Here is an 11,852-nt window from a genome sequence, read left to right on the forward strand (position 1 = left end):
TTATATACATTTTACATATGCTCAAGAAGAGTTCTTCATGCATGACATTGACTCTTTGACTTGATGATAAATCCTAAAGCTCTCAATGGGAGCCACTAACAAATAAAATCTTTTGCTCATGAAACCCATGAAGCAAGGCATACAAAAATAATTTTATTTCCTTTATTACATCATTAACAAAAATCACAATTACATGTCATTATGAAGACCAAACCTAGATACATTTTACAACACTAGGCTCATTGCATTTAGTAGCTAGTGGGTGGAGGTGGTTGGACCTCCAGAGTTTCTGCTTCATCTGGCAGTTTTGGTCTCATCCTTTGAGCAACCTCCTCACGCTTTAGAATCTGGCTCAGGGGGTGATTGGGCTGCAAGCAAGACCACTGTGCAGGCCAATCTAAGGTTGGGTGGAGAGTCGCAGTCCCAGACTCAGTTCCCTAGTCCTAATTGAGATAAGTAACTCTCACGTTTGATTAGTATAATCAATTTGATGTTTATTTTATTGACTGCAAATGACGCTGTTGAAGTGTGAGGTATGACCAGTGATGTAGTTGTTCATCTAGCAGTGACATGGTTACTGGCATTATTATTTTGTAATGACTGATAATGATGTGTGTAACGGAATTCTTGTCGAAGAACTGGTCACAAACTGATACTCAGCCCTGTATATCGACCACCACGAAGGCTTGCTGAACTCCAACCTGAGATACTGGGCTGGGAAGTGTTCAGCAACGAATTAACCACCACACACCTGAATGCGTCCCCACACAACTGAAAGAACACAATACAAACCTGAGAACTGAAACCATTAACATTATGAGTATGGATTCTTGAGTCCAGTTAATATCAGCATTAAAGGTGACTATGGATACTGAACATGGTTATCGTTTATGTTGCTTGCATTAATAGATTTCTGTGTGTTAGAAGGAAATGCTGTAGTTTATAAATGATAAATCAGATCTCTGTTGAATTGGTATACTATTGTGTGAGCTCTTTCCAGCTGTGTTTGCACTGCTAAAAGAATGGTGTTAACTCCTATTTCCTGTACATTATGAGCATGCAGTCAAGCCTAGTCACTGGGTAGAAACCCAAGTGTCACAGTGGTGTTTACAGGCTTTTATATATATATATATATATAGGAAATCCTACATGTTATGTTCAAAATACTGTAGGAACAGTGATCAAAACTATGAATTAGCATTGGCTATACATGCCACAGGGATGCCTCATAGTCATTGAAAAGGCTATCTGTATTTACTATATCTAATCCCAGGCTGCAAGAGCATCAATGTTCTGGTATTTGTTGGTTTTCTCTAGAACCCAGTCTTCTGTTGCTTTGTTTATAGTTAATCATGGATTTTCATCAAATTTTATTGTTGTCTTTCGTTTTCATAGTTAGTGTACATGAGACCTTGTCTAGTTGTCTTACACATGTCTATGGCATACAGATGAGTTTTTATGACAAGACGCACTAGTTGGCCTAGGCTGGACTAGATCTATATGCCTCTAGATCTATTATTTGGGTATCTTATGACCTGTGTTAAACCTTCTTCAAAGTTCATTGTCAGATGTCAAGCTTTAAAGCTTCTAGATGAATTGAAAACCAGCTTGAACTTTTTAAAATTAGCTCTTTGGGCATCCTGTTTTAATATTAATGATGTTCGCTTGAGTCATAATGGAGATAGTGTTTCCAGTGTGATTCTTCGCTATTCATAGATGCGTCACTCAAGCAGCCAGTAATTTCCTGACCTTAATTTTGCATTAAGGAAAAATTTGGGCTGGCCATGGAGACAGTAGTATCTACAAAAGATTTAATGTTTGTAGATCATCACGCCATTTTAATTACCATGGGGGGAACACTATTATTTCTGAATGTAGTGAGCTAAGAATTTCCCATTTAGAGATTTGATGTCTCATTGTCTCAAATAATTATAGGTACCAATGATTTCACTCTTTCTGATTTAATAGGGCTACTGGTGATCCGAGTATTTTAATGAGATATTGAACTTAGGTGTTAAGGTTCAAGTGAATGCACACCTACTGGGATCCTGGCTTGCTCTACACTTTGAAGGGCATTACGGTTGACTTGGTCATGGAATTGAAAAAGGATTTGCTTGATGTAAATGTTTACTCCAGTCAGACTCTTACATTGACTCCTACAATTTCAATTGTGGTTGGATGGAATAAAGCTATCAAAATTCATGGAAGACAGTTTTGTGATGCAAATCCTTTGTTCCCAACGTTGTCCATTAGAGACTAGAAGTGAACATTTTCGGTCTAGCTAGCTTATAAGATGGAGAACCAGTGACACCTAGCTTTCGTCATATTGCTGCTAGTGATTTTTTAATTCATTACCGATAACCCAGTTTATGAAGCATTGTGAATGTTGATTTGAACTACAGTTTCAAGTTGATGAACCAAAACTAAGACATGATTGATTGATATTTTTAATATTTTTACTGAGAAGTTTGATGGATGTTTATGTTGGTGTGGGAATTGTAAAGGTTTATATCAGTATTAGATTTCCAAGTAGGTGATTTGACCTACGATACTTTGATTGATGTTTGTGAGGCTATAATGATATTTTCCTGACAGTTCAGGAAGAGGTAAATTTGGTGGAATTGAAAGTTCATTTATTTTGGGAAAAAAACATTTAGATTTTCATTTTCAAGTAGTACTATCCCTAGTTCTCATGTTTACATTTTTTCTAAACTGTTGGACTAACGTTTTCGTCTTTATGTCTTGCCAGACAAGCTTTGTGTAGATTGTGCTTAAAATGAAATATAGTCAAGCAATTTCTCATTGTAGTAGCTGAAACTACGTGTAAATTGCATGTTATAGAGTATTGCATTTTTTCTTGCATGAAATCTGTCATTTTGTTTAAAAATCTTCTTAACAGCCTGCCTTTTTCTCGGCTTATGTAAATGTGCTTATTTTAATTTTTAGCAATCTTGTGGAGGTGGATTATTATAAACTAAAAAAATTTACTCCATCCTCATAACTACACGTTGAGGGTCGGGTTGGCATAGTAACCACCTCTGGTTAGACAAGGGAGTGTGTTACATCCCCTTTCCAAATGACTATAGCCTACGGGGTTAAATAGGCTACTATGTCCTACCTTGAGCAATTAATTGAAAGAGGACATTACAAACAATGACATTTGTCCAAAGGCTATGCATCATCAACACGCATGTTGAAGCAATATTGATGATTAGGCCACAATAGAGGTCACACTTGACCATCCATAGCACAAGAGGGAAGCGAGCACGTCAAGATTTGAACCTAGCCCATAGCCCATGTTGCATCTAGACCATAGTCCATGTTGTCACTAGACCACAACCCAATGGACAATGTGTCTGTGTGTGCATCTCTCTTACTTTACAAGGTTGTGAATTGTGGCTCACAATCAAAAATCCATATAAGGGGATGAGGACAATAACTAAGAAACATGGGGCAATTTTTTCCCTTTTTTCTATAAATAACACTTCATAATTACATGGTAAAATTTATGTCATGATCATTTTCATAGACTCAAACATCACATGTAGAATTTCCTTGAAATTCTGCAACTTCTGTAGTGACCAATCTGAAAACTGAAAACTAGTTTCTTTTCACTAAAACACAGAATTTCTCTACTTCAAATTTGCAGCGGAATAGAACAGAATTAAAGACACATTCACACAAAATTAAACACAATATTTTTCTAGGGAACCCAACTAGGAAAACCCTCTGCTTGATTATTGATAGAAACTGAGCATTAGATCTCTTACGAATACAACTTATTTCAATCTAAAAACAAGCTTGTTTTCCTAACTTGAACCAGGCTTGAAACCCTTACAAGATTGTTGATCCCTATCTGCTCTCTATCAAAATCACACAAGCCTCAACACACAAGCACCAACCTGTGCTCTCTATTGCCTTGTCTCACCAACTCATGCTATTGTGTCTTCATTCCTCCGTATAAGCACTTCGATTAGGCTATTACTGGCAGGTTCTATTTGAGGAAAGTCGAACTGTTGATTGACTAGGTAACAAAAGCTCACTGGTTGTGTTAACTCGTCCTTCCTATAATTTAGAAGCTTGACTCAATCAACTCGTTCTTTGCCCAAAATAACTCGCACTAGAAGACAATAAACTCGGCCTTCCAATAATTAGCACTAGTCAACTGCTTCTTGCACTCCTAACTTTTAGGAATTCACCCTAAATTTTAGGAACTCGTCCTACTTTTTTAGAATTAGCTCCTAACTCATAGGAACTCATGCATGCTCAAGGAGAAACCCGTTGTGGTTCCTTTAATTAAGGCACAAATCAAGGAACCCTTCTCACTTACATTTTCAACACTCCCTCTTAGCGAGGAAGGTGTTCTTGGAAGAACCTCGTCCACCTGGATTCGTCTCCAACATTACCATGTTCTCCGTTGCTGCAGCTGCTCCCTTTGAACTAGAAGACTTTCCTGCTTCCTTCTGCAGAACCTACTTTGAAGACCTGTTCTCTCCCACCATGCTATGCGAGTCTATCACTTCCCTATTTTGAGAACTTTCTGCCTTGCTGCTCAAGGCTGCTCCCTTTGAAAGCATGCATCACCAGCTCCACAATCTGCCACTATTAATGAATGCAGCTCCTTTAGGTCACTGATATTTGGCCCAAATAGTCTGCCCTCTAGCTGCTCCTTTGTCCATCAAGGATGCCAACTCATAGGGTCTTCAACCTACCCACTACTTGCCTCACTGCTGCTCCACAAAAGACAAGTCTTAGGGCAAAGGAGGCTGCCCACTTTCCACTGAAGATGTCCTTCTCAAAACAGTGAACTAGGGTTGGTTCACTAGCCCTCTTGGCTACCCTTGCCTCCTTCAAGGTTCAGCTCCTTAGGCTCCAATACTTCTGCCCTTCTAACAGCCTGATAGTCCTTCACCAAAACTGTACTTAGGGCTCTTCTGGCAACCCTCTAACAGTCCTCCCACCTATACACACGTTGCCAATAACTCTGTCCCAAACCTAGACTAGATCCTGCACTGCAACCGGCACTGTTCCTGCACTGTTCACAACTTCACTTGTGAACAGTGCTCACGCTTTCCGATCTGCCCACTTACAGTCATCTCCATGACTGATCTAGGGCTACAAATTTACTGCCCTTTGTTCTGCAATTTTTTACAGGTCTAGGGCTTATCAAATCTACTGTCCTAAGTCCTTTAGAACAGTCCTTTCCAACTACTTCAACGCAGCTCTCTTTCCACTGAGACTGCTCCACGTTGACCCATATTCCCTTCACTATATCAGCCATATACTCTGCCCATAAATTTGCACTTTTGTACAGTTACTAGAGGCTGGAAACGGGCCTAGTTCAGGACTGCCATATACATAGAATCTCTCCGCAATACAGCTACTATTCCCTGTCTATATGTCTCCTTTTTAAGGTCCCTCTCTTCTCTCTCACGTACAGAAAAACTGAGCAAATTTATCAACCTTTTGAACAATCTTTTATTGGCAGCATACCTTAGAGGGAAGCCCTAACTAGGGTATACAAATCTTTGTTGTTCACACCTTGAACAGCTCCTTTAAAAACTCTTGAATCTGCCCTCTTCTCAACACTTCATGACAGCCCTACTACCATTCATGATGCACCCCACTTCTGTACCCTAGCACGCATTGTTGGAACAGACTTAAGGGCTGATCCATGGTGATTGTACATGCATTGAGAAGACCTTAACTAGGGCTTCAAGATCTGCTGTTCTAAATACTTTAGAACCAGCTCTCCATCTCCTTGCAACAACCAACATGAAGTAGCAAATCCACGTACCTTAACCTGATGTTACCTTCATCTTATAAGGTCACTGTTCTGTGCATATGACCTGAGATTTTCGGCCCTCTTTAGGGCTCCTGCGGCTGCCTCAAAGGTGCCCTAAACTCGGCCTCCAATACTCCTTCAACTTTGCGTTAGACACTTCTTCCAGATCTCTTTTCCTACGTTGATCCACAACTGTATGCAATCTTCTTTCCTGTAGCAGACTAGGCATGCAACCCTCCAAAACGCTGCTCCAGAAGTCACAGCTCTTATCTTAGGGATCAGATCTTTCCTGAGGTCAGATCAGATAAGTATCCTGCATGCACAGAACTTCATAAAATACTCAGCCAACAGCTCTCCCTATCTCGACCTTATCAGATCACAAGAGATTGGAACATAACTCATCCTCTCTTCACGTTAGATCAGCTCCTTAGGGTCTGCAGCCAGATCTGGTTGCTCCTTAGCCTATGATCGAAGCCCTTGAGATGGATGTGTCAACCTGTGCTGGCTAAATTTTGTACTTGCTCTGATACCATATACAATTTCCTTGAAATTCTGCAACTGCTATAGTGAACAATCTGAAAACTGAAAACCAGTTTCTTTTCACTAAAACACAGAATATATCTACTTCGAATTTGCAGCAGAATAAAACAGAATTAAAGACACATTCACACACAATTAAACACAATATTTTTCTAGGGAACCCAACTTGGCAAATACAACTTATTTCAATAGAGAATACAATCTGATTCCTTCTGCCTGCACTAGGCTGAAATACTCCTTGCAAGACCTCTAATCTGCTCCTCGATTTCCTCCTAATTCCTTGCACATATGCTACTCCTAAATTCTTGCACAATCCCAAGGAAATTCCTCTCTCCAATAATGCACACAAGCTACTCTTGGCACACTTTTCTCTCACAAGGTCCACACATAAACCTGCGCAACCTTCTCACAAATCCCTGAGCTCTATAGGAATTAGACTTTTTAGGAATTAGCTCCTAGAGTCCTAACTCATAGGAACTCGTGCATGCTCAAGGAGAAACTCGTTGTGGTTCCTTTGATTAAGGCACAAATCAAGGGACCCTTTTTCGCTAACATTTTCAACATCACAAAGGTTCAACTGTTAGAACAGTCAAACTTCCTTTCAACAATGATAATGTGACCAGGCATAACTATTCCACCAAGGTTTCCCAAGACATACAATTGACCCTAATTGTGCCACTGGGAATGAGGAGTCCTTTCATAGAGTGGATTTAGCTAACAACATAACAAGCCATCAGGCACAAGCTTATTCCAACACCCTATTGTCTTAACATGGGGCCATTTGATAATAGATTAATTAAGCTAGATTAGCAAACAAAAATGTCAAAAAATATTTACTTGTTCCATAGCAACTAAGGAATTTTGTTACGGTGAATTCAATTAAGCTTAATTGTCGAGCATTATTACAAGCCCCACCCAAACTTGAATCCTCAAAGAAACAGTGGGTTTGCCCCTTGGGCCAGCACACTCCCACAAGCAAAACATCATATCATGAAGCAGTAGAATTGAATCCATTGAGTCAACCCCCACCTCATGCCTCCAAGTGTCAAATGATGTCTCATCTACTAATAGGTAGTAGATGCTCTTGAAGCATCTTGCCGGGACTCTTTTAAGCTTAATTACCCCAACAATGAATCACAAGACACAACCTAACTTAAACAAACTCATGATATGCATTATATCTTAATGTTGAGATTAAATAGTTAAATGTAGTTACTTTGAGGATGCCAACCGCTGACAACTGGCAATTGAACTGCTCAGTTTTAGTGTGCTTTCTATACCAATGTCATCTCATTGAGCCCTAGGTCCTGGGGACTACTATGAACAAAATTGTAAACAGTTAGACTGTGATAATAAAAAAATTGTAAGAACGTGGGTGCCTAATAAGCATGGCGAATGTGGGTGCCTAATAAGCATGGCATTAATTCACAAGCTCAATATCAACATCAATTATTAAGAAATCAAATCTAAAATATCTCGATTGCCAATTCAGTCATATCCATCACTGGTCCTCAAAAATAATTCTTTGAGTCGATTAACGAGAATGCAACAAGGACGGACGAAATAGGTTTGTGCCCCATCATCGGTGGAGTGACAATTATCAGCCAGCAGTCAGTAGTTCAATTCCATAGAGTCAAAATCACAAATATATGCACTGCATCACGCAATGAATAGGGACTGCGCTCTTTTCAGGCCATGAGTAGGTAAACTTATGAGCTTTTATAGTGTCTTGGGTCACCAGGATCACCATGAGTGGAATTGCAAGCAAGTGAACCGCCGTGATCAAAATTTCGCAAATGGAGACCTCTCAAAGAACGGGGAGGAGGTGGGTGCTTAATATGCAGAAAGTTGAGTTTAAGCCCTGAGCTTCGTCATCTCAAAATCAAATCTCTTAACATTAAACATATCTGAATACAGATATAAAACTCAAAAAATAATATACATACCCGAGCATCAAGAAACTCCTCGAGACGACCATTTGGGAATCGACCCAGCAGCCTTGGCCCATGACCCAGCTGAGACATGCGCTCAAACGTTATAATTTCATTTTCTCTTTCGAACAGCAGATTGGCGCTATTGCCGTAGATTCTGACAAGCACTTTCTTTGGGCAGTGGCCATCTTCCCAACTCCAGTGGCATTCGTATACCCTGTTGGTCATCGATCCCTGGAGTATCTTCAATACCAGTTCCTGCACATTGACTATGCCGTTCCATTGGCTTGCAATCTTATGAAGCAGAGAGTATGCCTCTGCTGGTATATCATCAGCATCTCCACCTTCACAGCTCATTTTCTCGTATAGTCAAATTCAGCGGCAGATCTCCCTTGCAAGAAAACACTGTTTGGATTTATATGTTGGGGAGTTCAAAGGGGCTTCGCGGTAATGGGAAGTATTACGATGACATTAAGTTACGATATTGCGAGAATCCTTTTGTGGGTTTCTAGAATATTAAAAAAGCAGACTCATAATCACATTCGGAGGATATATTTTTCCGGGTAGATTCTTGATAAGATCCGGACAAATGCTGTGTCAATGGGTTGCCGGTGTTTTCAAGGAAATGCTCCAGGGTAACATACAAGTGTACTGCGCCTTTATGCAGAGTGCTGTGTCATCGAGTGACTTAAAAAGGTGCTGTGTGTCGCGGAGTGACTAAAAAGGTGCTGTGTGTCGCCGAGTGAATCCATCTCTATCCAGAAGCTCGTCAACTTTTGGCGAGTGTGTTTTGAACTTAGCTTGAGAGTTGATACACGGAAATCAGCTACTAAGGTGGCGTTAGTTTTATCTTTTCTATTATGTGGAGTAGTTTAACTGTTGGCTATAATATTCGTTGGTTACTCAACCAAATTCCCATAAGACTTTGAAATCGTGTCTTTGATTGGGTTGATTTAATTTATTTGGTTTAAAATGTGGTTAACTACATTGGTACATCATTTAAGTTTGGGTCTCACCATTATAGGGTTGCATCTTTTATGTGCACTTTACATGTGTGTTTGTATGGGCTTTTATGCGCACTTTACATTGTGTTTTTGTATGGGCTTTTATGTGCACTTTACATTGTGTTTTTGTATGGGTTTAAAGATTTTTTTTTTAACTCTGGAGGGTAATTTAATCATCGGGTTAATTATATTAATACATCATCCGAGTTAAGTTTGGGTTTTATAGTTATAAATGGTGGGATTATACTTTTTGTGTGCATTTTACATGCATTCTCGAATGGGTTTAAAGACAAAATTCCCTCATTTTTACTTGGAATATTTAAATGGAGGAGAATTCAATTACTGAGTCATGTTTGGTCAACCATATTGGAACATCATCCAAGTCCAGCTTGGGTCGCACGATTGTAAATTGTGGGTTCATACCCTTTATGTGCACCTAAAATGTGTTCTTGAATGGGTTTTAAGGCCACTTGCCCCTCACTTTCCCGTATAATATTTAGATGGAGGGTAGCTCAATTGCCAACAGTGTCACCTGGTTCAAATTTGAATTCGAGTTCGACAATCTTGAAATTCGACAAAAATTCGACACTAAGAATTTTCGTAATAAAATTTGGCATTAAATTCAACATACTACTATTCTGGAAAGAGGGAAGGACTGACATTGTTGCAGCATACAAGTTGTGTGGTGAGAAAGCAAAGCGGGACTCAGGAATGGGCACAAGCATGGGCATGGACAATATAAATAAATAAACCATTGGCACAAGTGAGATGAAAACCATGGGCAAGCGTTGTAGGCAATCAAAACTCACATGGAAATTCACGTTCGCCGAATTACATTCAAAATAATTCACCCCACCTTGAAATTCGACGCATTTTGAATTTCAAGCTCGAAATTCGTTGAATGTGATGACGTAGATCACAACCAAAATAATCGTCAATTACCCTTCGAGACTCAACGGGACACTAACCCCATTGAATCCAGAAGTAGAGACCTCACGACAAACCATGCCTTGAAATAATATATTCAAACCAACTTAGCTAACCCACTTAACTTAAAATGTTTGGAAACAAGTCATTTGTTATTGACCATATCAAGACATCATCCAAGTCAATCTTGGTCCCATGGTTATAAATCATGGGGTTATTGTAAACCTTATCTATGTTCCCAAATGGGCTTAAAAATGACCCCCACCCCCTACATTCTCATGAAAACAAACCATGGTGAGATGAGAAATCAAATGGATATGGGAAAGGTCTTATTGATTTAGTGTCACACCACATGATCATGTGCATCTTAGTATTATCAATATGTGTGTGCTCCATATTATCAAGGTTAAGTCCATAGTTTAATGTGGGGATGTTACATCGAAACTTCTCTGCAAACTCTAATTGTTACACGTCATTTTGTCACCATGACACTTTACTGTTAAAATGGATCTCTCAACATCCATAAACATGTCCCATTACACTCCCTTAGAAGTCAAACAATAAAAAACCCTTGAAGAAGATGTGAATTTTGGGTAAAATGGCTTTATAACTTGTTTAGTATGACCTGCGCACTTTTCCTAGTCAGTTTCCGCGCATTTGCAGTTTCTCTCCTTGAAACCTGCGCAAAACTGCACTCTGTCTTCCACTATAGACCACGCACATAACTCAAAGAAAGGTAAAAACAAAAAGTGAATTCCAAAAGCACTGTTGGGTGAATATCTCAACACTGAAAGCTTCTAGGCCATATCTATTCGAGCCATACCCCTCAGATCATGGAGCTAATTCCCTCTCATCAAGGAACCCTAATCCCCCAATTAGAGGATCTCATCCTTCTCTTTTGGATCTGAAACTTCTTCCTCTTGGCCTATAAATTGACTACAGGCTAGAGGGATTAGGAGGTTCAGAAAAGATAGACTTATGTTGTTGGATTTAGATTGGAAGGCTTATCATCTAAGGATAGGGTTGGAGGCATTTGGGAGGAACCTCGTGACATCAAGACAGAGGTTGTAAGGCTTGATCCAAAATGGGTTTTGGATAGACTCCTAAGTCTAAGTATTCCTCACAAAGGAAAATGAAAGTCCAAGGAAGTTCTTGGACATAGCCCCATTACAAAGATCGTCTCCTTCTGAATCTGCTGCAACTTGAATGGGAAAAAATGGACTTAGGATGCATAAGTTATCGCTGAAAAAAGATGTCTTTGGTTCTTTGGAAAAAGAGGCATATCTTCAAAAAAATGGCCTAAAAGGCCTTATGAAGAAAATCACATCGGAGGAGGTCCAAGGCAGACTTAAGTGAAAAGGGGAAGCACCCCCGATGGCCGATCCCCGACATATCGGGTCAAAGGCAGGCCTGGGCACCTAACATGAGGTAAGGACCCCTGGGCCAATGCGATATGTCGATCGCCCATATCGATGGATCGGCATCGGCAGTGGCCATGCCATGGGGCTTAAAGCGGGACCTCGGGCTAAGCAACGTTGCGATCGCCGAAGTTGGCGGATCGGCGTCGGCATAAGCCCTGCCATATGGACAGACCTCGGGTCTATGCAATTAGCGACAAGTCACAATCGCAACACCGCATCGGAGCATTTCAATGGAGCGGGCCCA

The 11,852-nt window shown here is 40.1% G+C and overlaps 1 protein-coding gene across 2 annotated transcripts in view; it reads right to left on the reverse strand.

The window, feature by feature from the left end:
* Positions 1-8,939, reverse strand: part of LOC149226389 (putative choline kinase 2) — a 225,284-nt gene extending 216,345 nt beyond the window's left edge. The window contains exon 1 of one of the 2 annotated variants that reach the window (XM_089375278.1): positions 8,272-8,939. In XM_089375278.1, coding sequence (XP_089231404.1) covers positions 8,272-8,613 — 342 coding nt within the window. In that variant the 5' untranslated portion in view covers positions 8,614-8,939. The remainder of the gene's footprint in view (positions 1-8,271) is intronic. The other variant, XM_089375279.1, reaches the window with a different exon arrangement.
* Positions 8,940-11,852: the final 2,913 nt, after the last annotated feature.

This window comes from Pinus tabuliformis, chromosome J (genome assembly GCF_031772625.1).
Source record: "Pinus tabuliformis cultivar Carrire ecotype Pingquan chromosome J, CPIR1, whole genome shotgun sequence".
NCBI lineage: Eukaryota > Viridiplantae > Streptophyta > Pinopsida > Pinales > Pinaceae > Pinus > Pinus tabuliformis.